The sequence below is a fragment of the Liolophura sinensis genome, chromosome 13 (assembly GCF_032854445.1).
Source record: "Liolophura sinensis isolate JHLJ2023 chromosome 13, CUHK_Ljap_v2, whole genome shotgun sequence".
Lineage (NCBI taxonomy): Eukaryota > Metazoa > Mollusca > Polyplacophora > Chitonida > Chitonidae > Liolophura > Liolophura sinensis.
The window spans coordinates 6,046,326-6,072,416 of NC_088307.1; the positions used below are offsets into that span (position 1 = coordinate 6,046,326).

Below are 26,091 nucleotides of genomic sequence, written 5' to 3' on the forward strand. Positions count from 1 at the left end.
TATTACCCTAGGATAAAAACATCACACAGGATGATTGAACTGTCAAGTGACAAGTCCTACTTTCCCCTCTGTGAGCCCAATAATAAAACATACCACTATTACGACAATGCTCTAATTGCATCATCTGTAAGAAGGTATTAAAGCTAAACTTTCAGCCGATGCATGAGGATAAAACCGGTTTTGCATCGGGTAATATTTATAGGGGTAAACTTCAAATTTGACACGAAGGCGCTACAGGGCAGCACTAAATTTCAATATTTAACAAAAAATAATCGTCATAAAATACATTTTATTTTAACAAGCAAATTTTCTCACTAAATTAAGCCAATTTTCTCAATATCCCAGTTTCATTCAGTGCGTTCCTGGGTTCGTGAGGAAAATGAAAGTTTAAAATCACGTTCGCTCTAATGAATGAAAACGGTAATGTGTATTTCTGTTTTCCCGAGATAAGGCATGAAAGAGCTCGGTTAAAACCGCTATATATCTTCCTGATACAAACCTTTCAACTAGTTTAGTCAAAAATCAAATCGACTTCTCCAATGGAGAGAATAATACCTTGTGCTGGTAGAAATATAGCACCATTTTACTAGAGCTAGCCTTAACACTAACAGCCTAGCCCTGCCACTTCACTACACTTTAACCTGGCGGAAGGTGAGATCACAATGGAGCACTAGCAGCGCTCAATTAACATTAACATGGTCAGAGCTCTGCATGCTCCCACATTGCACATGTATTCTTAGTAAAACTGATCAGGACAGTATATTCTGATGACACACTCCACCTGCAGACAGCAGCGTTTGTTGTCATGTTTGTTTGGGCCCACGCAGACTGTCATGACTCTACGCTGCAAGGAGTATCTTGCATAGTTTTAGTCAGTAAACTATGGCGGGCTAGGCTAGTATAACTGTAGTGCGCAAGGTAGTCAGTCACGTCATGTCTTCAACAATGTAAATACATGTAAGCAGGCATTTGGACTCACAGATACCACCACCTCACCCTCTTTGAGAAAATAAAACAAGCCAAACAATCTCATGATAGGAATTGTGCTTTTGTGTTGTCTTAACAGATGCAGACTTTTTGGATCTCTAACATGTAGGATTGACATATAAAACATGACTAAAAAATTTCGTTATCTATCCAGGAATGTGCCTTTTATTATGTGCTCTGGCCAATGAAATTAGTTTGTTAGTGATCCAACATGACTGCAAATACATGTCATCTTTATGATATTTATATATATATATACAATTCAGTGTATGTTTGTGTAGTTCTGTCCCCGGACTCCAGAGGATCTCAGGAGGAGGTGGGGTTGAAGAATTACCAAACTATGAGTGATCACTGCACATGATATTTCCCTCATACCCATTCTTGCGCAGGGAGTTTTGTGGATTCACTTTCATTGTTTGTTTTTTTTTTATATGTTTGTTTGTTTGTTTCTGTGGTAGCAAAGAAGTGGGTGACATATTGTCTTGCGTAGTCTTGCATGAAGTTTGCAGGTTGAGACTGTTGTGACCAGTGTGACCCATATCACACATGGGTGATTATGCCTTGCATGACTGCAGGTTGGTCCAGTGTCAGTATAATGGGACTGAGTGATGTGTCATGTCTTGTGACTTCGGCATGATATATACTTCAGTGGATGCATGGATACACGCCTAAAGACCCTTCATCGTCTTTAATATGACTGAAAAATGACTAAGTATGTCATAGAAGCCCAAGCATATTTACATCCAATTTCAGGTGATGGGGGGAATTTCCAGGGATCTAACAGAAGTTGGATGTCATTCTGTTTGAAGTCAGAACTGCAAAACCTATATAGATCTTCATATTTTTCTATTTCCCCATTGGTCCATAAAACACATGCACATCATGAATTTTGTTGAAGGGCTTTCGAGGCATTGATATTTCTTGAAAAAAAAAGAAGTATGTTCTTGAACACACTTGACTGTTCAAGGTTAAATAACATGTAGTATTATGGTTTTAAAGGGCAGATAACAAAACAGTATATTAATCTCCACATGAAAGTTTGTATTTTAAGCTGAATCATACTTGAGAATGCTGGAAAACAGTTTTTATTATGTCTTATTAAGTCCTTGAAAAACGTTTTCTTTTTTGGGTAGGCTAAGGAGCCATAGTCTAACAACTCTCCTGCCCCTCTTGTGTACAGTGTGTCATGGATGCCATCAGTGTGGGGGTGTTTGCGAAGAAGCCCCTCAAGGAGGTGGTCACACCCCACAAACTCTCCGTCCTCAGTCTAATCTACGACTACAGTGTGATGAAGAGCAAGTCAGATGAGAAATACTTCACACAGAAACAGATGAGGAACTTCATGACCTGTGTGCTCAAACTTCTTCAGGTAAAGTGTCAGATTGTAGTCTCAAATTTCTCCTGTCTCATGACCTGTGTGCTCAAACTTCTTCAGGTAAAGTATCAGATTGTAGTCTCAAATTTCTCCTGTCTCATGACTTGTGTGCTCAAACTTCTTCAGGTAAAGTATCAGATTGTAGTCTCAAATTTCTCCTGTCTCATGACTTGTGTGCTCAAACTTCTTCAGGTGAAGTGTCAGATTGTAGTCTCAAATTTCTCCTGTCTCATGACTTGTGTGCTCAAACTTCTTCAGGTAAAGTATCAGATTGTAGTCTCAAATTTCTCCTGTCTCATGACTTGTGTGCTCAAACTTCTTCAGGTGAAGTGTCAGATTGTAGTCTCAAATTTCTCCTGTCTCATGGCCTGTGTGCTCAAACTTCTTCAGGTAAAGTGTGAGCTTGTAATCTCAAATTTCTCCTGTCTCGTGACTTGTGTGCTCAAACTTCTTCAGGTGAAGTGTCAGATTGTAGTCTCAAATTTCTCCTGTCTCATGACCTATGTGCTCAAACTTCTTCAGGTGAAGTGTCAGATTGTAGTCTCAAATTTCTCCTGTCTCATGACTTGTGTGCTCAAACTTCTTCAGGTGAAGTGTCAGATTGTAGTCTCAAATTTCTCCTGTCTCATGACTTGTGTGCTCAAACTTCTTCAGGTGAAGTATCAGATTGTAATCTCAAATTTCTCCAGTCTCACGGCCTGTGTGCTCAAACAACTTCAGGTAAAGTGTCAGATTGTAGTCTCAAATTTCTCCTGTCTCATGACCTGTGTGCTCAAACTTTTTCAGGTAAAGTGTGAGATTGTAATCTCAAATTTCTCCTGTCTCATGACCTGTGTGCTCAGACTTCTTCAGGTAAAGTGTGAGCTTGTAATCTCAAATTTCCCCTGTCTCATGACCTGTGTGCTCAAACTTCTTCAGGTAAAGTGTGAGCTTGTAATCTCAAATTTCCCCTGTCTTATGACCTGTGTGGTCAAACTTCTTCAGGTGAAGTGTGAGATAGTAATCTCTTGTTTCTCCTGTCTCATGACCTGTGTGCTCAAACTTCTTCAGGTAAAGTGTAAGATTGTAATCTCAAATTTCTCCTGTCTCATGACCTGTATGCTCAAACTTCTTCAGGTAAAGTGTGAGATTGTAGTCTCAAATTTCTCCTGTCTCATGACCTCTGTGATCAAACTTCTTCAGGTAAAGTGTCAGATTGTAGTCTCAAATTTCTCCTGTCTTATGACCTGTGTGCTCAAACTTCTTCAGATAAAGGGTAAGAATTTAGCCTCAAAATTTTGGTGTCTCATGACCTCTGTGATCAAACTTCATCATATATTACACTGTCTGTAGTCTCAAATTTCTGACGTCTTCATGACCAGCGCAGAAGCTTCTCACCAGTGCAGTCTCCACGAGGTCAACACCAGCTAAATAAATAAATCATGACCTGTGTACTAAGACTTCTTCATGTAAGTGTCATAGCGTTCAGTATTAGAAGGAAGGTGTGTCGAAACATTAGGTGGAGAGGGTCAGGATTCATTAGGGTATTGTTCTTAATATTGTTTATTTTCTCTCTCTCTCCCCTGACAGAGCCCAGATGTACCACTGCAGAAACTTCTGAACAACCTGAAGGGAACTCTCAGTCCCTCATTACAGGAAGCCTTCTCCAACAGGTATAATGCTGTTGTGGAGAACAAGATAGGCAGGGAGAAAAATTCTTCTGGATGTTGCTGATTAATTAATTAAAACCTTGCATTTTGTCTGGCGTTAAACAACAATAAAATTGGTTGGGGGTTTCCTCCCATCATAATGTTGGTTGTCATCGTATATAAGTAAACTATTCTTAGGTACGGCGAAAACACCAAAGCAAAAAAGGACAAATGAACTATAATTGCATGTATCAAAAAATAAGTTTAAAATTAAAAGTGCACATACTGTAATTCATTACTTTTTGCCTTATTAATTAGTAATTCATTAATACTTTTTGTGAAACCCTGAAATTGGCCAATTAAACCAATGTAGTTCTGTCTCCAAAATCAAATTAGGGATATGCAGAATTTACATTGAAAGTTGCTCTTGTACGTAAAAAGGTTGAGAAATTATATACCTTTTGGTACAAAAACTTTTAAGTTTTGTGACATGTCTCCTGATTGTTTGTTGTACAGGTTGAAAGAGTTCTACTCTGACGGAGTCAGCCCCATCATGGATTTCTTCCAGACTTTGTCAGAACTTCTGTCTACTGACAGAGGGACTGTGATCAGCAAGACAAGTTTCTTAGGTAATCCTTGTGGAGACAAGCTATGGTTAACTTTAGCTTGCTGCATTATTTTGCCATTTTTCCTCGCCATACACGTAAAGCCTGAAAACGGCAAAGCTGGCATAAATCGCTGATTCCATCGCGTCCTCCATCTTTAATACCCAATAATTTATGCTGGGGGTGTGTTGCCTCTCAGCCAGTGAGAGTCATTAAAACTGCCTGCTTGTTCCTATAAACTCGGAACCTATGTCCAACATTCCGGTTTCCCAATCGTCAAGCGGGTAAATGAACGGTACTGTTCGCTACCTTCTGAGAAGAAGAGTTCTACCGGAAATGTACGAAGTGCACTTTGGCGGTTTCTGACAGCAATTCTCCCCAAACACAGAAGACTTCAGGACTAGTTCTTAGGCAAAATGGAGTCGCCCACAGCGGATGTTGGCATTAACTTTATTTATAATTTATCAGCTTGAGTACATATTAGAATTTTTTTAATCGCATGTACCTGCGAGGAAATACATACTCTTTTCAATGGTATTTGATTAATATTTACATTTTCTTCTCCTGTGATATTGGAATTTAACTAGCAGGTTTAAAGGGATCTCCAATGGGCGTTACATACCATCGCAGTATCCGAGACGTATTTGAAAATTTTTTGAGCATGGCATGAAAGCCTAATGTTATATGATGTTTACAAATATCCTGCGTTTTACTTAACCTTTGGTGCATCAAAATGCACTGTCAGAAGGTCAGAAAGGCCTTAAAACTGGAGGTCAGCATTAAAGGTTTTCTGATCAGGAAGTAATCAGCCTCTTTAAGTGGCCATATGAAGTGGATGAATCTTTGGTGCCTCAAAATGCACTGTCAGAAGGTCAGAAAGGCCTTAAAACTGGAGGTCAGCATTAAAGGTTTTCTGATCAGGAAGTAATCAGCCTCTTTAAGTGGCCATATGAAGTGGATGAATCTTTGGTGCATCAAAATGCACTGTCAGAAGGTCAGAAAGGCCTTAAAATTTTGGAGGTCAGCACTAAGGGTTTTCTGATCAGGATGTAATTAGACTGTTTAAGTGGCCATATGAAGTGGATGAATCAATCAGAAACAAAGAAAATGTGCTACTTGAAAAAAACTTTATTGACTAAGGCATAATAAAACAGTGAAGTAAGTAAATAGACAGTGCTAACGCACCACAGTATTTAACAGAAAAAGAAGGGGGCAACTTCCCAGAAAATGGAATGCTGTATTAGAGAATGTGGACCTTTATTTTCTTGAAAACAGTAATGGGGAGGCGGCATATTTTTTAATCTCATGAGGTGGTGCTAATGTGAAACAGGATCTTGAGCCATGGTGACATCAATAAGTTGTAGGGCAACATCTACAATGTTACAGGGCACCTCCGGGACCAGCCAGTGTACTAGCGTGGTGTAATGACCCAGGAGCCTTTCGGTATAAATGCGGTCGCTGTCAGTTTAAGTTCAACTCATGTTAGGCTAGCTTCCTCTTCAGGCATACATGAGAAGGTCTGACAGCAACCTGTAAATGGTTGTGAGTTTGCCCCCAGGCTCTTCCTGGTTTTCTCGCTCATAATGCTGGCCGCCGTGGCATAGGTGAAATTATCTTGATTTATGGTGTAAAACACCAATAAGATAAATAAATGTCATATTGTGTTTAATGTGACGTCATCACGATGAGCTGGGAATGTAACATTAAATGTCATCATAATGATGCCAAGGTCCCTGTTACATATTTAACAAATTAGCAATTTCCTGAACAAAGATTTGGCATGTTAAGATGAAAATAAAAGATGTAAGTGTGTGCTGGAAAAACGGCATCTTGACATATGTGTGTGGGTGTGATTTTCTCCAGGCATGTTCATCCGACGAATGATTCTGGCTTTTGAGAAGCTGAGCTTTAGCCAGGTGATCTCCCTATATGGGCGTTTTAAGCTGTACTATGAGGCTGTCTACCCTCCAGCAGCTCCCACAGACGAAGAAAATGGAGAACTCAGCAAGTCCATAGCCAAACTATCCATGAGCTTACCCAGTTTTCAAAACTTGCCAAAGTCTAACTTGACTAAAAATCTGGAGGATCTAAGTTTAAGTGAGGGGTAAGTTGGAATGATAATGTTAAAATGATAAATTGACGATTATGTTAAAGATGATGATAGTTATGGTAAAGGTTATAATGTGAAGGTTAATGATAATGATAAACTTGATGATGGTTTAAGATGATTATGATTGTGATGATGTTAAAGATAGTGATGTTTATCATGAAAATGATGTTGAAATGAAGATGAAAAATAGATAAACATCTGAAAATTGTGAGATACTTAATATCGTTTTAGAACATGATAATGACAACATTGAAATTGAATTTCTTTCAATTGATCTTTGTTCTCTCCTAGAATGAGTGGAGAATCGTCAAAGTTTCCCCGCTTCTATTCTTTTCGGACCCTACCTCTAATAAATCGGGCCTCCATGGCCAAGTAGGTCAGCATGGCGCAGTGACCAAGGAGCCTCTCACCAATGCGGTCGCTCTGAGCAAGTCCAGCTCATTCTGGCTTCCTCTCCGGCCATAAGTGAGAAGGTCTGCCAGCAATCTGTGGATGGTTGTGGGTTGCCCCCAGACTCCGTTTTTTACCACCATAATGCTGGCCGTTATATAGGTGAAATATTTTTGAATATTAAAACGCCAATCAAATAAATAAATAAGTACATGTAATAAGCAGTCGATAATGGTCTTATAGGCATTTACGTGGGCTTTCATGAAGTCCATTGACGAGCACTTACTTTCCACCATATTACATTGGATGGCACTTACCTTCCACTGTATTACAATGAAGGGCACTGACCTTCCACGATATTACATTGGATGGCACTTACCTTCCACTGTATTACAATGAAGGGTACTGACCTTCCACCATATTACATTGGAGGGTAGTTACCTTCCACCATATTACATTGGATGGCACATAACTTCCACTGTATTATAATGAAGGGCACTGACCTTCCACCATATTACAATGGAGGGTACTTGCCTTCCACCATATTACTTTGGAGGGTACTTACCTTCCACCATATTACATGGGAGGATACTTACCTTCCACAGTATTACATTGGATGGCACTTACCTTCCACCATATTACATTGGAGGGTACTTACCTTCCACCATATTACATTGGAGGGTACTTGCCTTCTGCCATATTACATAGCAGGGCACTTACCTTCCACAGTATTACAATGAAGGGCACTGACCTTCCACCATATCACATTGGAGGGTACTTGCCTTCCACCATGTTACATTGGAGGGCTCTGCCTTCGGCCATGTTACATTGGTGGGCACTAGCCTTCTGCCATGTTACATTGAAGGGCACTAGCCTTGCACCATCTTATATGCAAATTGATCGCGCTCTGTGAGTGACAATCTGTACTTCACAGGTGGAAAAATTAAATAATTTACCCGTGGCTATCCAGTTTTTCTCCAGCAAAGAAATAGACCACTGTAAGTGAAAAATTCTTGTGTACAGTCTTAAAATACAAATCAAATAAATCAAATTTGTCATCATTACCATGGTTCAGAAACGTTTGTTCTTACATTTACAGGTATGGTAAAGAAATAACTGAGGGATTTTATTCACAGAAGCAGGCAGAGTTGTTCATCACACAACAGGTGAGTGTTAGCTTTGAGCCATGGATGTTACTGCTTTGCTCAGCAGATGTGGCTTGACGTTCGAGTTGAACAAGTGAAAGTAAGGGCAGAACAAACACCAATTCATGTATTAATTAGCTTGATTCAGTTTGATGTATTGATTAAGGTAATATTTTGATTAAGGTGATATATTCATTAAGGTGGTATCTTCATTAAGGCTTATGTTGAAGAAAGTTTAAATATGTTAATGCAAGCTATTCTTGTCAAGGGGAAATTCCATGTTTTGGTAGACTCACTCATCAAAATATAGTGTTGGTCACCTGTGAAAGTGAAAGCTATCATAAATGTGAAGAATTCTTGAGTTCTACAATCAAATAAAGAAATAAATTCCTGAAAATAGGACATGAGCTTCACTTCAGCTGCTGTTGTCAAACCTTTCAGGGTCAGTTTTTTTAGCAAAAAATTGTAAATAATATGTTTTCATTTCCCCAGGTTTTTCTACTACAGCACAATGAAAATGAAGCAATGCCCCCTGATAAACTTCAGGATAAGATTTCAGAGATTCTGAAAATAAACCCTGACTTAACAGAAGCGGTGAGTATAAATGGCTCAATTGTTTCACAGATTTTACAGATGTAGATATCTGTCCATTTTATTTTCAGATTCACAACTACTAACATTTGGGGGCCGATGTTGATAGCATGCCAACAGAGTGCAATCACCAAGGAGCCTCTGTGATTTCATTTCCAGCTCATGCTGGCTTCTTCTTGGCAACCTGCGGATGGTCGTGTGTCTCTCCGGAGTCAGTTATATGTCTTCTACATAGTTACATGCTTCAGTAGCTAGGACACTTGAAGTGTGGACTTAAATGCGACCTTGCAAAGGGAATTGCTGGATTCCCCAGCTCTGACTACTGATCTGGCCTTATGTTTATACAGGACGATTCGGATGGCCAGTATCAAAGTCTACCCTAATTCCTCAGCCTTTTCACAGATGAAAGAGCAACTTTCAGTGCAATTTTGTTCTTGGAGACAAACCTCCATTGGTTGGATTGGCCAGTTTCAGGGCTTCGCAAAATGTGTAATTTTATCAGTCAGCACAGAATAATGCCTTCAGAATATGCTTAAATAAACACCTTGCAAACATGCGAAAGGGCTGAAGAAATACAGTAGTGTTTGTTGAAGAGGAGGCGCTGGGATCACAATCTTAGACTTAAGTCTAAATTTTAATCGTTAAATTTGGTGTCTTCCTTTCTGTTATTTTAGCCTAAAGTTGTTGTACAATAAATTAACAAGGGTTAACGTTATCAAGCAATATTTTGACCTTGTTACCACAGAAATTCTGACTAAGCCTGTACACGTTGCTCTGCGATCCTGGGGCCGCTTGTCTTACACTCTGTACGTTACACATGGGAAATTTTGTCAGGAACTTGCCAAAAGTCAAGGGTTTATCCTCCACCTTAAACAAGCAATGAAATAAATATTTATTTGTTGTGTTTTGCAGCATTTCCTGAGCTACCTGAACAACCTAAGGGTGAAAGAGTACTGCACTGCTATCCATAATCACTATCACTACTTTGACAGACACAAGTTTACCTCCACTGACTCGGGGAACTCTTCAAACAAGTCCAAGGATGAGGACATTGGCAGGAGATATGCAGCTCTTAACTTGGCGTCACTCCACTTCCGATTTGGTCATAGGTAGAAAAACTGGCAGTTTTGAGTAATTCCTGAGTAATTGAGTAATTAATAACCATATGTTACAAGCAGTTTTTTACTTTTCTGAATAATGTTTAACTTTCAACTTTTCTCCCCAAAATTCCAATTAGAATGTTCCAGTTGTAAGAGGAAAGGTCTGACAGAAACCTGCAGATGATTGTGGGTTTCCTCTGGACTCTGCCCGGTTTCTTTGCACAATAATGCTGGCTGACGTAGTATACGTGAAATTTTCTTGAGAACAGAATATAACTTCAGTCAAAGAAATAAATAAATGAAACCAATTTGAATGCAATGAGTTAAAAATGTAGTTTTATGTAGTTTTTTTTTTTGATTTCCAGAAAAGAGTCTTTAGCTGCGCTGCAAGAAGCCATTAAACTTGCTCAGGAATCAAATGACCATGTTTGTCTGCAACATGCCCTGGTGAGTGATTATCCAATGATTACAATGTATTCTGTAAGTTAGTAACCAATCAGAATCATGCACATGTATGTGGTAAGTGAATCACAAGTGAAAAGGTTGTATGGTGAGTAACCAATCAGAATCATGCACATGTATGAAGTAAGGGAATGACAAGTTAAAAGGTTCTATGGTGTGAGCAACCAATCTACCACGCTGTTAGTTGTGGGCCGTGTGCAAACATACATGTTAAATAGAGATGACCTTTCAAACAACGAGTGGGTCACACAACACACCGGCTGGTATGTTTACCTCCCTGAGTAATATCATTTCGTGCTGTTTATGTCTACAAATAAACAAATTTGAGTTTGTTTACTTGCTAGATTTGCTTCCTGATTAATATAAAGGTAAACTATCAGGATTTCCTTCAGAGAAAAAAGTGTTATTTCGCACTGTTTATATTTTTTATATTTTACACCCAGATGCCATAACAATAAAAAAGAAACATTTGTTTCAAGATGTTGCGAGCTCAGCGGTATGACATCATAATACTGTGAACTTTTTCATTTCTGTGTCACACAACAATAAGACATGATGTCATACATACACAGCTTTGAGGTTTCTAGGTCAACTGCTTTAGCCTAAGCTTGTCGTTGATTGGTCTAAAATGCATGAACTCTGTGGAGGGAGTAAAACAGAATGGCATCATGAAATATACAGTTTTTGCCACATTTTCTTCATTTCTTGTGGTACAGTACACTTAAACACTTTCGTCTTGGTGTTTGTTGTGTAACCCGATCCTGATGAGCCATGTTTCTTACCTTGTCAAATCCCTTGGATGCTGCGCATTCTCACTGTTTGACTCGATTCGAAACAAGGTTCAGTGGTATTGGGTTACACAACAAACACCAAGACGAAGGTGTTGAACCCTTAATCTGAATACATGTACATGTATGGAGTAAGTGAGTCAAAATGTTGTATGGTGTCAGTAACCAGTCCAAATGATTTAGGTAGTACCATAAGTGATAACAAGTCAAAATGTTGTACAGTGTGAGTAACCAATCCAAATGATTTAGGTAGTACCATACGTGATAACAAGTCAAAATGTTGTACAGTGGGAGTAACCAATCCAAATGATTTAGGTGGTACCATAAGTGATTTCCGTGTCAAAATTTTGTACAGTGTGAGTAACCAATCCAAATGATTTAGGTAGTACCATAAGTGATTACCGTGTCAAAATGTTGTACAGTGTGAGTAACCAATCCAAATGATTTAGGTAGTACCATAAGTGATTACCGTGTCAAAATGTTGTACAGTGTGAGTAACCAATCCAAATGATTTAGGTAGTACCATAAGTGATTACCGTGTCAAAATGTTGTACAGTGGGAGTAACCAATCCAAATGATTTAGGTGGTACCATAAGTGATTTCCGTGTCAAAATGTTGTACAGTGTGAGTAACCAATCCAAATGATTTAGGTGGTACCATAAGTGATTACCGTGTCAAAATGTTGTACAGTGTGAGTAACCAATCCAAATGATTTAGGTAGTACCACAAGTGATAACAAATCAAAATGTTGTACAGTGTGAGTTACCAACCCAAATGATTTAGGTAGTGCCATAAGTGATTATCGTGTCAAAATGTTGTACAGTGTGAGTAACCAATCCAAATGATTTAGGTCATGCCATAAGTGATTGTCATGTCAAAATCAAACACTGTAAAACAGGATGTTTCACAATCATTCAGAAATTGAAAATTTAAGATGATGAATTCAGTCCTCTGTGTTTTACTCTCGTGCTTTGAATGCGCTGGAAGTAAATGATGCACGTTTTAATTGGTGTTGTGAGAATCCCATGATACAATATACAATACAATAAGTAAATTAAGAAATAATGATTTTTTCATCTTTTTATCTTTTATTTTCTGTCATTGTTGTTCATTTTAGCACAGTAAATGTGAAAAAGATTGAATTTTGAAACAAGACAATTCTTTAAACTTTTACATATTTATTATGCTGGAAAAATTAAGTTAAACAGCCTTCTACCCATCCCCCGCTTTATTCACTTGTCCTCTATCACCAAATGGCGAGCCTCTGAGACTGACCAACTTTTCACTCAAAGCACGGGGCTGAAGCATGTTTGCAACAAATCAGAATTCCTTATTGGTTTTCGTGTAAATTTTTCTCTTTTTGTCATGTTGTCTTCTACATTTATCCACGTGATTTTATTGTCTGTGTTAATAAATTTGATTGACAAGTGAGATACTGTGGGAACATCTCCTTCCTGTGAAATGTTGTCACTCAAAGTCGGCCGTGTAGTTAGACGATCTAAAGTATAATCCAATGTCTTCTTTTGCTGACAGGGTTGGTTGTACAGGTTTAGGCTTGGAGGAGAACGTACAGCTGTGAATCAGATAGAGAGGTCAACAGTCAACTGTGATGATCTGAACCTACCAGTGAGTTCAACCTATGCTACCCTTAAGTAATTCACAGGCCTGTCTGGCAGTGGGGTTGGATGGGGGAGGAACTGAGAGGGTGTCAGTTAGGAATAATGGGCATCTGTGGTTGCCTCATGCAAGTTCAAATCCAGCTCATGCTAGCTTCCTCTCCGGTGGTATGTTGGAAAGTCTGGCAGCTACCTGCAAATGACACTGGGTTTCTTTCAGGGCTCAGCCTGCTTTTTTCCCACCATATTGCTGGCAGCAGTCATGGAATATTCTTGAGTACGGCGTAAAACACCAATCAGATAAATAAATAAAAGAAATACCACTAACCAGGTGAAAGATAGTGGTGTACCGCATGCATTTTAGTTTTCTTCGCCTCATAAGCTTTTCTGCCATTTTAAATTAAAGTCCAAACTAGATGGATCAGTTTTCTGTGTTTGCATTTGAGCTATACTCAAGAAATGAATTCAAGAAATGAAAACACCCTTTTCTTGTGTTACAAAGTAACCTATAATCAGCCAGTTTTAAGTTTAAGATTCACCTTTTAATGGTGAAGATGCCAATTCTTGTTGTTTATTTAAGATGTTTTCAACATTTCAGTACCTGACATCATTAGGGTTCCAGGCTTATGCGCGGCATGATGCGTTATCTGGGGTCAAACCTGCCAGGTCAGTATACATGGTTATCTCCCTTGGAAGAATTTTCTGTTTAATTCATTAGCTGGCCACAGACCCCCATTAGTTTTCCATAAGCGACAGTGTTGACGTTTAGCGCTGTAGCTCAGCCCCAAACATTCTGTGGCCAATAAGCTTTGGTGCATACCTGGCACAGCCTGTGAGAAAGCAGTCATAAAAATCTTGACGCAGGTTGACCTTCAAAATCTGGACCTTTCTATGCCGGCAGTTGGGAGGGGTGCCTAGCAACACCAAGGGGATGTCACTCACAGCCTCATCACTACCTGTCTCCTTGTGTCCTTTCGCCCAGAATTTCAAACTTTCATCATTAAAACTCATACCTGCCCAAAGCTTAGAATGTATGCCAAGAAATATTTGTGTGATCCTGAAAAAAAAAATTTGGAAAAAGAATCATGGTTAGCAACAAAAGCATGCGCAATAAAGGGAATGCAATTTCTTGAAATGTACAGGGTGGCCTCACTGTAAGGTGTGAATGTAAAATCAGGTATGACAAAAGTGTAAATGCAGCAGATTTACTTCATAGTGCAACTGTTAGGAAAGTCTGTAGTAAAGCTGATGTTGAAAGACAGTATTCCAGAATATTTCACTATTAATTTATTTATTTGATTGGTGTTTTACGCCGTACTCAAGAATATTTCACTTATACGACGGGGGGGCCAGCTTTATGGTGGGTGGAAACAGGGCACAGCCCGGGGGAAACCCATGACCATCCGCAGGTTGCTGGCGGACCTTCCCACTTACAGCCGGAGAGGAAGCCAGCATGAGCTGGACTTGAACTCACAGCTTGTTGAGAGACTCCTGGGTCATTACGCTGTGCTAGCACGCTAACCAACTGAGCCACGGAGGCCCCCCACTCTGTTAATGGAAAAAATTCAACTACAACAGAACATTGATAGCACTGCCTTGCAGTAATCTAATTTTGACTCCATAAATTGTTGATGCACGTGTTCTACAATATTAAGTCCTACGAGGGCAAACTGCTGTCATTTTTTACATGAAGTAAGCAGTATCTGGTATATTTGTGTAGTCTCATAGTATATTTGCGTTCAATAATAATCTCAATTGGTTAGCGCGCTAGCGCAGCGTAATGACTCAGGAGTCTCTCACCAATGCGGACGCTGTGAGTTCAAGCCTAGCTCATGCTAGCTTCCTCTCTGGCCGTATGTGGAAAGGTCTGTCAGCAACCTGCGGATGGTTGTAGGTTTTCCTTGGGCTGTGCACGGTTTCCTCCCATCATAATGCTGGCTGCCATCGTATAAGTGAAATATTCTGGAATAGCGCATAAAACACCAATGAAATAAGTCAATAATAATGAAAAAGAAAATGCCTGTCTGGTGTAAACAGCTAAAGTTGCATATAGATGCCTTGACTTGTCCATTATAATTATATTCAAATTTGCCTAGTAGTAGTAGTGATACTGACTACACTATGATAAACCATACTTGCATTTTCTTGATGTTTGTTTCTTTTCTTCTCCAGTATTTTCGAGCACTTTGTGAAGAGTGACTCTCTGAGCTGCAAACATTCTCAGTTAAACTTCATGTGTATTAGCTATGCTCAGAAGGCAGCCCTGTGGCAGATGTATGGCAAAAGGTAACCATGACTACTCCTATAGCTTGTCCCATGATGACTGCATATTTGCTATCATCATCATCATCATCAATGAATACATTGACTGTAAACTCACAGCTAGATGATGTACAATATGATGTATATTGCATTATTTGTAAGCCAATAAGTTATTTTTTGATTAATTTAATTTGTCTTAAAATTTTTGTAGTATCCAGGTGTACACTGTTACTTGGGGGCTCCCCAAAGAGTAATGGCGTGAGGATTGTATATTTGCTCTCATCATCATTTTCATTACCATCATCATTGTCATTACCATCATCATTAGCAAATTCGGTGACTGTAGTAGAGCAACTGCGGGTGTTTTCTTGGAATGGAATCTTTTGCCTTCATCGATATGGCATGCACATTGAGATCCTTCTTGGAGGATTGGTGGAGGGAACCAGTGTGCTACATGTGGAAATGTTTGTGAGTTACTTACCAAAGGCCGATGGTTCATCCCGGGCATTCCGCTTTCCTCCAGTCTTACAACACTGTCACTGAAGTATTCCTGAGGTTATCTGTAGTCAAATGAATAAAAATCGCTTAAGGTATGTGTAGCAAATCAGTAGAGCAAAAAGGAGCTTCATTTCTCCATGTTAGTTCGTCTGTCTGTCTGTCTGTCTGTCTGTACCTGTCTGCCTGTCTTTCTACGTGTCTTCAGCATTGAGTTTTCCTTTTCCAGAGAGATGAGTTCTATGTGCTCACAGTTGATCCTACACCTGGATACATCTGACTGTGGCATTTATCATTGTGGAGAACCTGGCTGTATAGCGCTCTGTACTCTGGCTAAACATCATACTCATCAGGTACAAACTGGGTAAACACCATACTCATCAGGTGTAAACTGGGTAAACACCATACTCATCAGGTAAAAACTGGCCATTCCCATCGGATACAAACTGGCTATATACATATACCATACTCATCAGGTGTAAACTGGGTAAACACCATACTCATCAGGTAAAAACTGGCCATTCCCATCGGATACAAACTGGCTATATACATATACCATACTCATCAGGTGTAAACTGGGTAAACACCATACTCATCAGGTAAAAACTGGCCATTCCCATCGGATACAAACTGGCTATATACATATACCATACTCATCAGGTGTAAACTGGGTAAACACCATACTCATCAGGTAAAAACTGGCCATTCCCATGGGATACAAATGGGTTAAATACATGTACCATACTCATCAGGTGTAAACTGGGTAAACACCATACTCATCAGGTAAAAACTGGCTAAACACCATTCTCATCGGGCACAAACTGGCAAAATACCATGCTCATCAGGTGTAAACTGGCTAAATACATGTACCATACTCATTAGGTGTAAACTGGGTAAACACCATTCTCATCAGGTACAAACTGATTAAATACCATACTCATCAGGTATAAACTGGCTAAATATTGTACTTATCAGGTGCAAACTGGGTAATCACCATACTCATCAGGTGTAAACTGGCTAATCACCATTCTCATCGGTGTAAATGGAATAAACACTATACTCATTGGGTCTAAACTTGCTCAGCAGCATACTCATCAGGTATCAGCTGGTTAAGCGCCATATTCATTAGGTGTGAAGTGTTCACATCAGGTGTAAATGGCTAAGTTTATTTATTTATTTATTTGATTGGTGTTTTACGCCGTACTCAAGAATATTTCACTTATACGATGGCGGCCAGCGTTATGGTGTGTGGAAAACGGGCAGAGCCCGGGGGAAACCCATGACCATCTGCAGGTTTCTGGCAGACAGCTAAATTTATCAAGCTTACATACATACATACATACATACATGTACATACATACATACATACATACATACATACATACATACATACATACATACATACATACATGTACATACATACCTACATACATACATACATACATGTACATACATACATACATACATACATACATGTACATACATACATACATACATACATACATACATACATACATACATACATTCAACAGGCTTCCACAAATATGGCATGCACATTGACCTTGTTTTGGGGGGGGAAAATCTGTACATGACTTGGAAAAGTTTGTCAGTTGCCTGCCAAAGGATGGCGGTTTATTTCTGGCACTCTGGTTTCTTCCACCCACTCACTTGAGTAGAGCATTAAACACAAATCAAATTAAATTAAATTTACTCATCGTGCTTGGAAATGGAGGTAAACCTCGCCAGCAAAATTTTAATGTCCAGTTGTATTATCTTGCTAAATATGCCAACCATACACATGTTGTTGTTGTTACAGGGCTGTTATTCAGCTGCTTATGAGGTGATCAACAATATTAAGAAACATTACCCAGCGTCCTCTCAGTACGCCCATATATGGATGGCCTGCGAACAGGAAGTGAATTTTACGAAGGCAATGCTTGCTGGGAACTGGAGTCTAGCTGAAGAAAGTGTAGATAATATGAGGGCAGTGTGTCAACATGAGGCAGATATCAGGTGATGTGTCAGCATGAGGCAGATATCAGGTGATGTGTGTGTATGAAGCAGATATTAGGTGATGTGTCTGCATGAAGCAGATATCAGGTGATGTGTCTGCATGAAGCAGATATTAGGTGATGTATCAGCCTGAGGCAGATATCAGGTGATGTGTGTATATGAGGCAGATACCAGGTGATATATCAGCCTGAGGCAGATATCAGGTGATGTGTCAGCATGAGGCAGATATCAGGTGATGTGTCTGCATGAGGCAGATATCAGGTGATGTGTCAGCCTGAGGCAGAGATCAGGTGATGTGTGTGTATGAAGCAGAGATTAGGTGATGTGTCTGCATGAAGCAGATATCAGGTGATGTGTCTGCATGAAGCAGATATTAGGTGATGTATCAGCCTGGGGTAGATATTAGGTGATGTGTCAGCCTGAGGCAGATATAAGGTGATGTGTCTGCCTGAGGCAGATATCAGGTGATGTGTCTGCATGAGGTGGATATTAGGTGATGTGTCAGCCTGAGGCAGATATAAGGTGATATGTCTGCATGAGGCAGAAATCATGTGATGTGTCAGCCTGAAACAGATATCTGGTGATGTGTCAGCCTGAGGCAGATATCAGGTGATGTATCAGCCTGAGGCAGATATCAGGCGACGTGTCTGCATGAGGCGGATATCAGATGATGTGTCAGGACGAGGCAGATGTCAGGTCATGTGTCAGTCTGAGGCAGATATCAGGTGATGTGTCTGCATGAGGCAGATATCAGGTGATGTGAATGCATGAGGCAGATATCAGGTGATGTGTCTGCATGAGGTGATGTGTCAGCATTATGCAGATATCAGGTGATGTGTCTGCATGAGGAAGATATCAGGTGATGTGTCAGCCTGAGGCAGATATCAGGTGATGTGTCTGCATGAGGCAGAAATCAGGTGATGTGTCAGCGTAAGGCAGATATCAGGTGATGTGAATGCATGAGGCAGATATCAGGTGATGTGTCAGTCTGAGGCAGATATCTGGTGGTGTGTCAGCCTGAGGCAGATATCAGGTGATGTGTCTGCATGAGACAGATATCCGATGATGTGTCTGCATGAGTCAGAAATCATGTGATGTGTCAGCCTGAAACAGATATCTGGTGATGTGTCAGCCTGAGGCAGATATCAGGTGATGTGTCTGCATGAAGCAGAAATCAGGTGATGTGTCAGTCTGAGGCAGATATCTGGTGGTGTGTCAGCCTGAAGCAGATAGGTGATGTGTCTGCATGAAGCAGATATCAGTTTTGATTTTCCGTGAATTGATACATATCCCATAGTTACCATGATAACCAGAAGATCATTACCTTTCAGTAACCCAAGAAAATGTTACAGGAATACAAATATATTTTCTTGTCTTTGTTTTAACTCCTGAAGTTTGTGCTTTAGTTTTTTTCTTGGTAAATGGATACATCAACAGCAATATTTTTCCAAATCTGCACTTACCCAAAGTAGAGGTTGTCATGGAAACCCAGTTGTCATTGCCTTCAAACACATATTTATTCAGGCTTGTCTTAAATACACTTTTTCACAGTGTTCCTTTATGCCTTCTATTTAAATCAATGCAGGCGAGCAGTGTTGTTGAAGGAGAGAGGGGAGACAACTGTAGCACTGACTCTATTGCATAAACTGCTGAAAGAGGATCAAGAGTGGGGAGAAGAGCACCTGACAGACGAGCTCCAGTTCACAACAGAGTACAGATGCAGGTCAGAAACCAAGTCATTTTAGCCATGTGGGAGTGAACGATTTCTTTTGGAAAACTTGACTACACTTCTGTGACAAAGTCATATGAAATGGCTGCAATCTCCGTTATGAAGCAGAAGTCCCGGGACTGGTTTTCATGCGACTTTGTAATGATTTTTTCATGGGTTTATTAACATTTTGTCCTGAGTAGAGTGTAGACCTTTGGTTCTGACGTTTTTTTCAGCGGTCATAAAATCATTTTGGTTTCTTGCAACAAACTGTCAAGGTGTGGGTCAGGCTCAAACAAACTGTTGGATATAGCAAGGTCAATTTCCTGCTGGAACTTTTTGGAGAGTTTGGTTAGAGGAAGCAGGTAAAGGTTAGTAGGTAAAATGTTCCCTGAATGTTTAGTAGGTAAAATGTTCCCTGAATGTTTAGTAGGTAAAATGCTTCCTGAATGTTTAGTAGGTAAAATGTTCCCTGAATGTTTAGTAGGTAAAATGCCCCCTGAATGTTTAGTAGGTAAAATGCCCCCTGAATGTTTAGTAGGTAAAATGCCCCCTGAATGTTTAGTAGGTAAAATGGTCCCTGAATGTTTAGTAGGTAAAATGGTCCCTGAATGTTTAGTAGGTAAAATGTTCCCTGAATGTTTAGTAGGTAAAATGTTCCCTGAATGTTTAGTAGGTAAAATGCTTCCTGAATGTTTAGTAGGTAAAATGCTCCCTGAATGTTTAGTAGGTAAAATGTTCCCTGAATGTTTAGTAGGTAAAATGCTCCCTGAATGTTTAGTAGGTAAAATGCTCCCTGAATTTTTAGTAGGTAAAATGTTCCCTGAATGTTTAGTAGGTAAAATGTTCCCTGAATTTTTAGTAGGTAAAATGTTCCCTGAATGTTTAGTAGGTAAAATGTTCCCTGAATGTTTAGTAGGTATAATGCTCCCTGAATGTTTAGTAGGTAAAATGTTCCCTGAATGTTTAGTAGGTAAAATGCTTCCTGAATGTTTAGTAGGTAAAATGTTCCCTGAATGTTTAGTAGGTAAAATGCCCCCTGAATGTTTAGTAGGTAAAATGCCCCCTGAATGTTTAGTAGGTAAAATGCCCCCTGAATGTTTAGTAGGTAAAATGGTCCCTGAATGTTTAGTAGGTAAAATGTTCCCTGAATGTTTAGTAGGTAAAATGTTCCCTGAATGTTTAGTAGGTAAAATGTTCCCTGAATGTTTAGTAGGTAAAATGCTTCCTGAATGTTTAGTAGGTAAAATGCTCCCTGAATGTTTAGTAGGTAAAATGTTCCCTGAATGTTTAGTAGGTAAAATGGTCCCTGAATGTTTAGTAGGTAAAATGCTCCCTGAATTTTTAGTAGGTAAAATGTTCCCTGAATGTTTAGTAGGTAAAATGTTCCCTGAATTTTTAGTAGGTAAAATGTTCCCTGAATGTTTAGTAGGTAAAATGTTCCCTGAATGTTTAGTAGGTAAAATGCTTCCTGAATGTTTAGTAGGTAAAATGCTCCCTGAATGTTTAGTAGGTAAAATGTTCCCTGAATGTTTAGTAGGTAAAATGTTCCCTGAATGTTTAGTAGGTAAAATGTTCCCTGAATGTTTGGTAGGTAAAATGTTCCCTGAATGTTTAGTAGGTAAAATGTTCCCTGAATGTTTAGTAGGTAAAATGCTCCCTGAATGTTTAGTAGGTAAAATGCTTCCTGAATGTTTAGTAGGTAAAATGTTTCGTGAATGTTTAGTAGGTAAAATACTTAATTGTCAGTTGTTTTCCAGGGAAGATCTTGCTTGAGGAAAATTGATATATGTCAGTGAAAATCTGTATGTGGGAAAGTTCGTCAGTAACCTCTTAACACACCACCTTCATCAGGATTCAGTAAAATTCACCTTTAATAACAGCTTACATGTGCTTACAATCTGCTTATTGTATTTCAGGAAATTGTTTTGGAGTTTTGCACAGGTGTTTTTGTTGTTCTACAGGTTGTTTTTGAGTTTCACATAAGCATCGTTTTTGTACTGCAGGTTGTTATTGTTGCTGTCAGAGTTGCTGTGTCAGACAGGAAGCGCAATGGTAGCCATACCTCACCTACTGGACTGCCTGACGCAGGCCCGGCGTCATCACCTGGAATACCTGGCTGCTCTAGCTGGGGTCTACCTGGCCTACGTTCAGGTGAGATATATGATGTATTGCTGTCTTTCGTGTGTATATGAACAGGTGATGAGCACTGGTCACAGGACAACACCAGACCAAATGTGTATGTATATCTATTTATCTATATATATATATACATATATATATAATGTATCTGACAGGTAGTCTAAAAAGCATAACTTCTTATTTTTGTGATGTTGCATAACAGAAATATGGCACTTGGTAAATTATTGTCAACAAAGGTTGCTTAACATTTTTCTTAAGTCACATGACACAGTTGATCTGTGTTTACCTTTAACAACTCGAAACACCCCTATTTGGTAGCGACTTTCTTCACATTGAGATTGTTTCTGAATGCTTGTACACCTTGGATCATCTGGTCAGGTGTTTTTATCAGTTCTGTATTGTATTACCTGTATGAAATCTCTACCATATACATTTTATTGCTGTGAGACACAATGTCCTGGTTCAAACCCTGCCTTGGACAGGTAATTTGTAGATTCCTTTAGACAAAGGTCATGTGTCCTTTAACAAAATCTATTTCCATATCTGCATGTCACATGTGTGAAAGTTTCTTAGAAACCCGCAGAAAGGTCTGACTGCCAGAACATAAGGGAAAACTTGTCTGTTGTTGTTGTTATCAGCTGCACATCCTGATGCCAAACCAGGCGTTGTCATTGTTGGATGAGCACTTGAAGATAATCCTTGTCCACGGCACTGTGTATGACAAGGCAAGAGTGCTGTACCTGTACGCCAAGTGCCAGGTGGCTGCAACCAGCAAACAAACGAGCAAAGAGAAAAAGTCAGGTGAGACAATCAAAATTATTTACCTTATTTATGAGGCTTCTAGAATGATAAAATCCTGTAAGGATATGAGTGTACCGCAATGTATGCTGGGATAGGCCAGGATGGAAGACTCTACTAATTACTTGTCCCATAGTTCTACTGGGTGCAGTTACTTGGATAATTCTACTGAGTGCAATTACTTGTCCCATAGTTCTACTGAGTGCAGTTACTTGGATAATTCTACTGAGTGCAATTACTTGTCCCATAGTTCTACCGAGTGCAATTACTTGTCCCATAGTTCTGCTGAGTGCAATTACTTGTCCCATAGTTCTACTGAGTGCAGTTACTTGGATAATTCTACTGAGTGCAATTACTTGGATAATTCTACTGATTGCATTTACTTGTCCCATAGTTCTACTGAGAATTATATGAACATGCTGGAGTGTTTAAACCATTGTTTAATGCACACATTAACTCAGAGCGAATGGAAAATGTCCCATTTTTAAGGAAGGGCAGACGGTAGAAGTAGGTAAACACAGTTGTCAAAGCTGTGAATACACTACAGTGAATGTGTCAAGGAATTGCGTGAGATAGCGCACAGGTTTACCTGCAGCTTTGTCAGGAAGGTACATCTTCCCGCTGATGAGCACATCAGTTTCTTCCATCCATAAACATGGCCCACCATTCTTGTGTGTATGTCTTTCAGATAAATAGATTGGGACATGTGATAAAACAGAAAACATCTGATATTGATGTTTGGTGTTGGTTGACATTGCCCTTGGAACAAGGTCAAATTCAATCAGGCTATAATATGACTGCAGCTATGATCTTCAAGTTGAATACATTATGGTCCTGTAATGGGGTTAGACGTACTATTGTCGTTAAAGGTCTCTCAACAAATGTGACAGAAATGTTAAGCTTTATTGTGATCTGTTCTCGATGCAGCATTAACCAGCATTGGAGAAAACACATACTCCATTCTAAACCAGCCAATAACTAATTGGTCATTGTTCCTATCACAGTACTGTTGTCCGTGGCAGCCATGATGACCTCTGTGATTGACCTTTTCACCAAGGTCGAAGCTCATCACAGGGTCAAAGACGCTGTGTACTTCCAGGCTCGGCTCTACCATGACCTTGGCTACAAGACAGAACGCAACAACTGTGCGCGGAAATTCCGTCAGTTGGATCAACAGAATCCCACCCTCTCCCAGGTGTTGGTCAATGGAGTGTGACCACACAGATGTATAGGAACACCTGCAGACCATTCTTTCTTTTCGATATTTCTCCTGTGTGGAAAAAACATCAAGAACAAGGAAAGGCAGAATGTCTTAGGGGAATGTTTGTTATCTCTCCCAGATATGCACGAGTGACAGGCACAGATGTAGGGAGCACCTGCATGCCATTGTTACATCTCATGATTTCTGTACAAAAGGTCAAGGACACAAGGAAAGGGAAAATGTCTGAGGGAATGTCAGTTATCTCATAAGTAACATACCTGTTCCAGGTGTGCATCATTTGGATCCTGCAGCAACAGTTTTAGGATCAAAATTGTAAGGTGAAATCACCCTTAAAAGCGAGATGGGGATGTTATGATATAGACCCATGGTCATGTGTCTGTTGATTTTGCGCAAAATTCATGTGGAGAGAGAGATTTCACATTAGATAGACGCGTTTTTCCCAAGTTTCAGAGGGAATCTATCTTAACTACAGTGCGTGTTGTGTCTTGCTTGAATTATAGGTTGACAATATGGCCTTGCAGATAGTTGCCATGGGAACGTTACCATTTCTGTATTAGTTATAGATGTGGCATGGCTGATATCACACAAACAGCCATGCCACAATTAGTAGAAAGTGCTTTGTGAAAATCTCTGTAAAAGTCACCTTGAATACGAAATACGTCATTTTGTTAGAGTGATTTGTTGAAACAATTCCTTTGCCATGATGACCTACAATGTAGTTATTTATTTGACGGGTGTTTATTGCTGTTCTCAAGAATTTTTTACTTATGTGGTGGAATTTAATCCTTGGACAGGAAATCTGTAGATTTCGCCATTCTCAGTATTCATAGGGCCTTGGTGGCAATAAGGGGTAGATGGCACTTGTTGAGCCGTTTGCTTAGAATGTTTGTTAAGATTACATGTATTAGTACAATGTTCAAACCTGTGTGTCACACATGGGAAAGAGTGTTAGTAACTTGCCAAAGGTTAGTGGTTTACCCTAAGCACTGCTGTTTCTTCCTACCTTGGAAACTGGAGCGCGTAGCGTAAGTTCCCACCCCCTTGCTAACACTCTTACATAAAGATGCAGCCAAATCTGTCAGCTTCATTGGTCAGTGCCTGATCAAGGGGTATGAGAGCAATGTTTGGGCACATCCATGATGACCATGGAAAAAATGCAGGGACTAATATGTATTTATTTGTTTGATTGGTGTTTTACGCCATACTCATGAATATTTCCCTTATATGACGGCGGCCAGTATAATGGTGGGAGGAAACCGGGCAGTGCCCAGGGGAAACCCATGACCATCTGCAGGTTGCTGGAGGACCTTCCCACATACGGCCGGAGAGAAAGCCAGCATGAGCTGGACTTGAACTCACAGCAGCCGCATTGATAAGAGGTTCTTGGGTCATTACACTAGCGCGCTAACCAGCTGAGCTAGGGAGGGCCCCAGGGACTAATAGGGTGTATGGATATATAAGCCACATTTGCATTTAAGGTGGCACTACAACATTCCTCGGGGCAGTCTTTTCTCCTCCACCCATAAAACTCAACTCCAAGTGAAAAATTCTCGAGTTAAACTACAATGACGTAAATAAATAAATACTCAACATGCCACTGCAAAGCAGCAGTGGCCAGATTAACACTTGTGGGTTTTGATGTTTTCGGCTGAACCTGTTTTTGCTGATAAAACAGCAGCATTTTATAGTTACACTTTGTACTTGGTGTCTCCATTGTTTTTGCCGCAAGTTACTGTGAATGAGAATACGATTTGCAATGTAGAATTTTATGAAACTCGCATTTAATGTAGTGAACATGCTGCTACCTATGGATTGAAAATTAACACACGGACCCTGAACACAGCCAAACCCCCTGACATTTCAGTTATAAAAAATGGCAGTCACTCAAAATACATGCCCCTAGTTTTTATACGCCCCGTTTTTATAGCGATTTTGTCCGTCTGTCCGTCTGTCGATGTTCGTGTCCAACAGTTTTCAAAATAGAGTTTTCATTTTTGGTCGATACATAGATACACAGATAATGAAGTGTCGAGACTCACATTTGTCCATTTTTGCAGTTGTCATGGTAACCAGTTAGCCATATTCCTTATATATACTATACTGAATTCCAAAAGAAACCTGAATATTGCCAGTGTCAAATGGGAAGTACATTCTGAGTAATCAAAAGTGTGTAGATATGTAATTGATGTTCCAGAGACTGTTTTTCAATTTTAAAGATGAGTATCTTCCGCAAACGCAGCAAGCGTGCTGTCGGGCGGCACCAAATTGCACTGATTTTAATTTTCATATTCCTCGTGAAGCGTTTGCTAGTTGAGTTGAATTCGCTTTCTTTTCACGAAATTCTTGATCTGAGAATGATTCTTAAGGAACATAAATCGCAGAACTGTTGCATTCGCATTTTGATGAACGTCAAAGAGCGATCGGCAACACTGAGGCAGGTTGGAACGTCTCCTGTGTCGCCAGGCATGACGTTATTCACCAGTCCACCATATACAGACTGATTGACCGCTATCAGCAGACAAACACCGTTAATGACCGTGCACGGAGGGGACGACCTCGTGTGACGTCAAACTGTCAAGACCGCTTCATTGTCAATTCCCACCGTGGGAATCGGTTCTTGCAAGCAGCCACTACAGCTCAAAACACAGTTGGAA

General features: G+C 39.8%; 1 protein-coding gene across 1 annotated transcript; it reads left to right on the forward strand.

Annotated features, from left to right (window-relative positions):
• Positions 1-364: 364 nt before the first annotated feature.
• On the forward strand, positions 365-24,110 carry LOC135480165 (anaphase-promoting complex subunit 5-like). Its single transcript, XM_064759929.1, has 18 exons — positions 365-420; positions 2,121-2,356; positions 3,932-4,014; positions 4,507-4,619; positions 6,459-6,699; positions 8,195-8,261; positions 8,733-8,834; positions 9,744-9,940; positions 10,297-10,378; positions 12,715-12,807; positions 13,396-13,463; positions 14,970-15,083; positions 15,784-15,907; positions 17,371-17,567; positions 19,153-19,290; positions 21,282-21,429; positions 22,056-22,218; positions 23,220-24,110. Exons 2-18 carry the CDS (start codon positions 2,174-2,176, stop codon positions 23,429-23,431), a joined length of 2,325 nt encoding a protein of 774 aa, XP_064615999.1. The 5' UTR covers positions 365-420; positions 2,121-2,173; the 3' UTR covers positions 23,432-24,110.
• Positions 24,111-26,091: the final 1,981 nt, after the last annotated feature.

Coding starts and splice junctions, on each gene's coding strand:
- LOC135480165 (XM_064759929.1), top strand. CDS start 2,174: ATGGATGCCATCAGTGTGGGGGTGTTTGCGAAGAAGCCCCTCAAGGAG. Junction 2,357..3,931: donor GTGTGCTCAAACTTCTTCAG/GTAAAGTGTCAG, acceptor CTCCCCTGACAG/AGCCCAGATGTACCACTGCA. Junction 6,700..8,194: donor GATCTAAGTTTAAGTGAGGG/GTAAGTTGGAAT, acceptor TTACATTTACAG/GTATGGTAAAGAAATAACTG.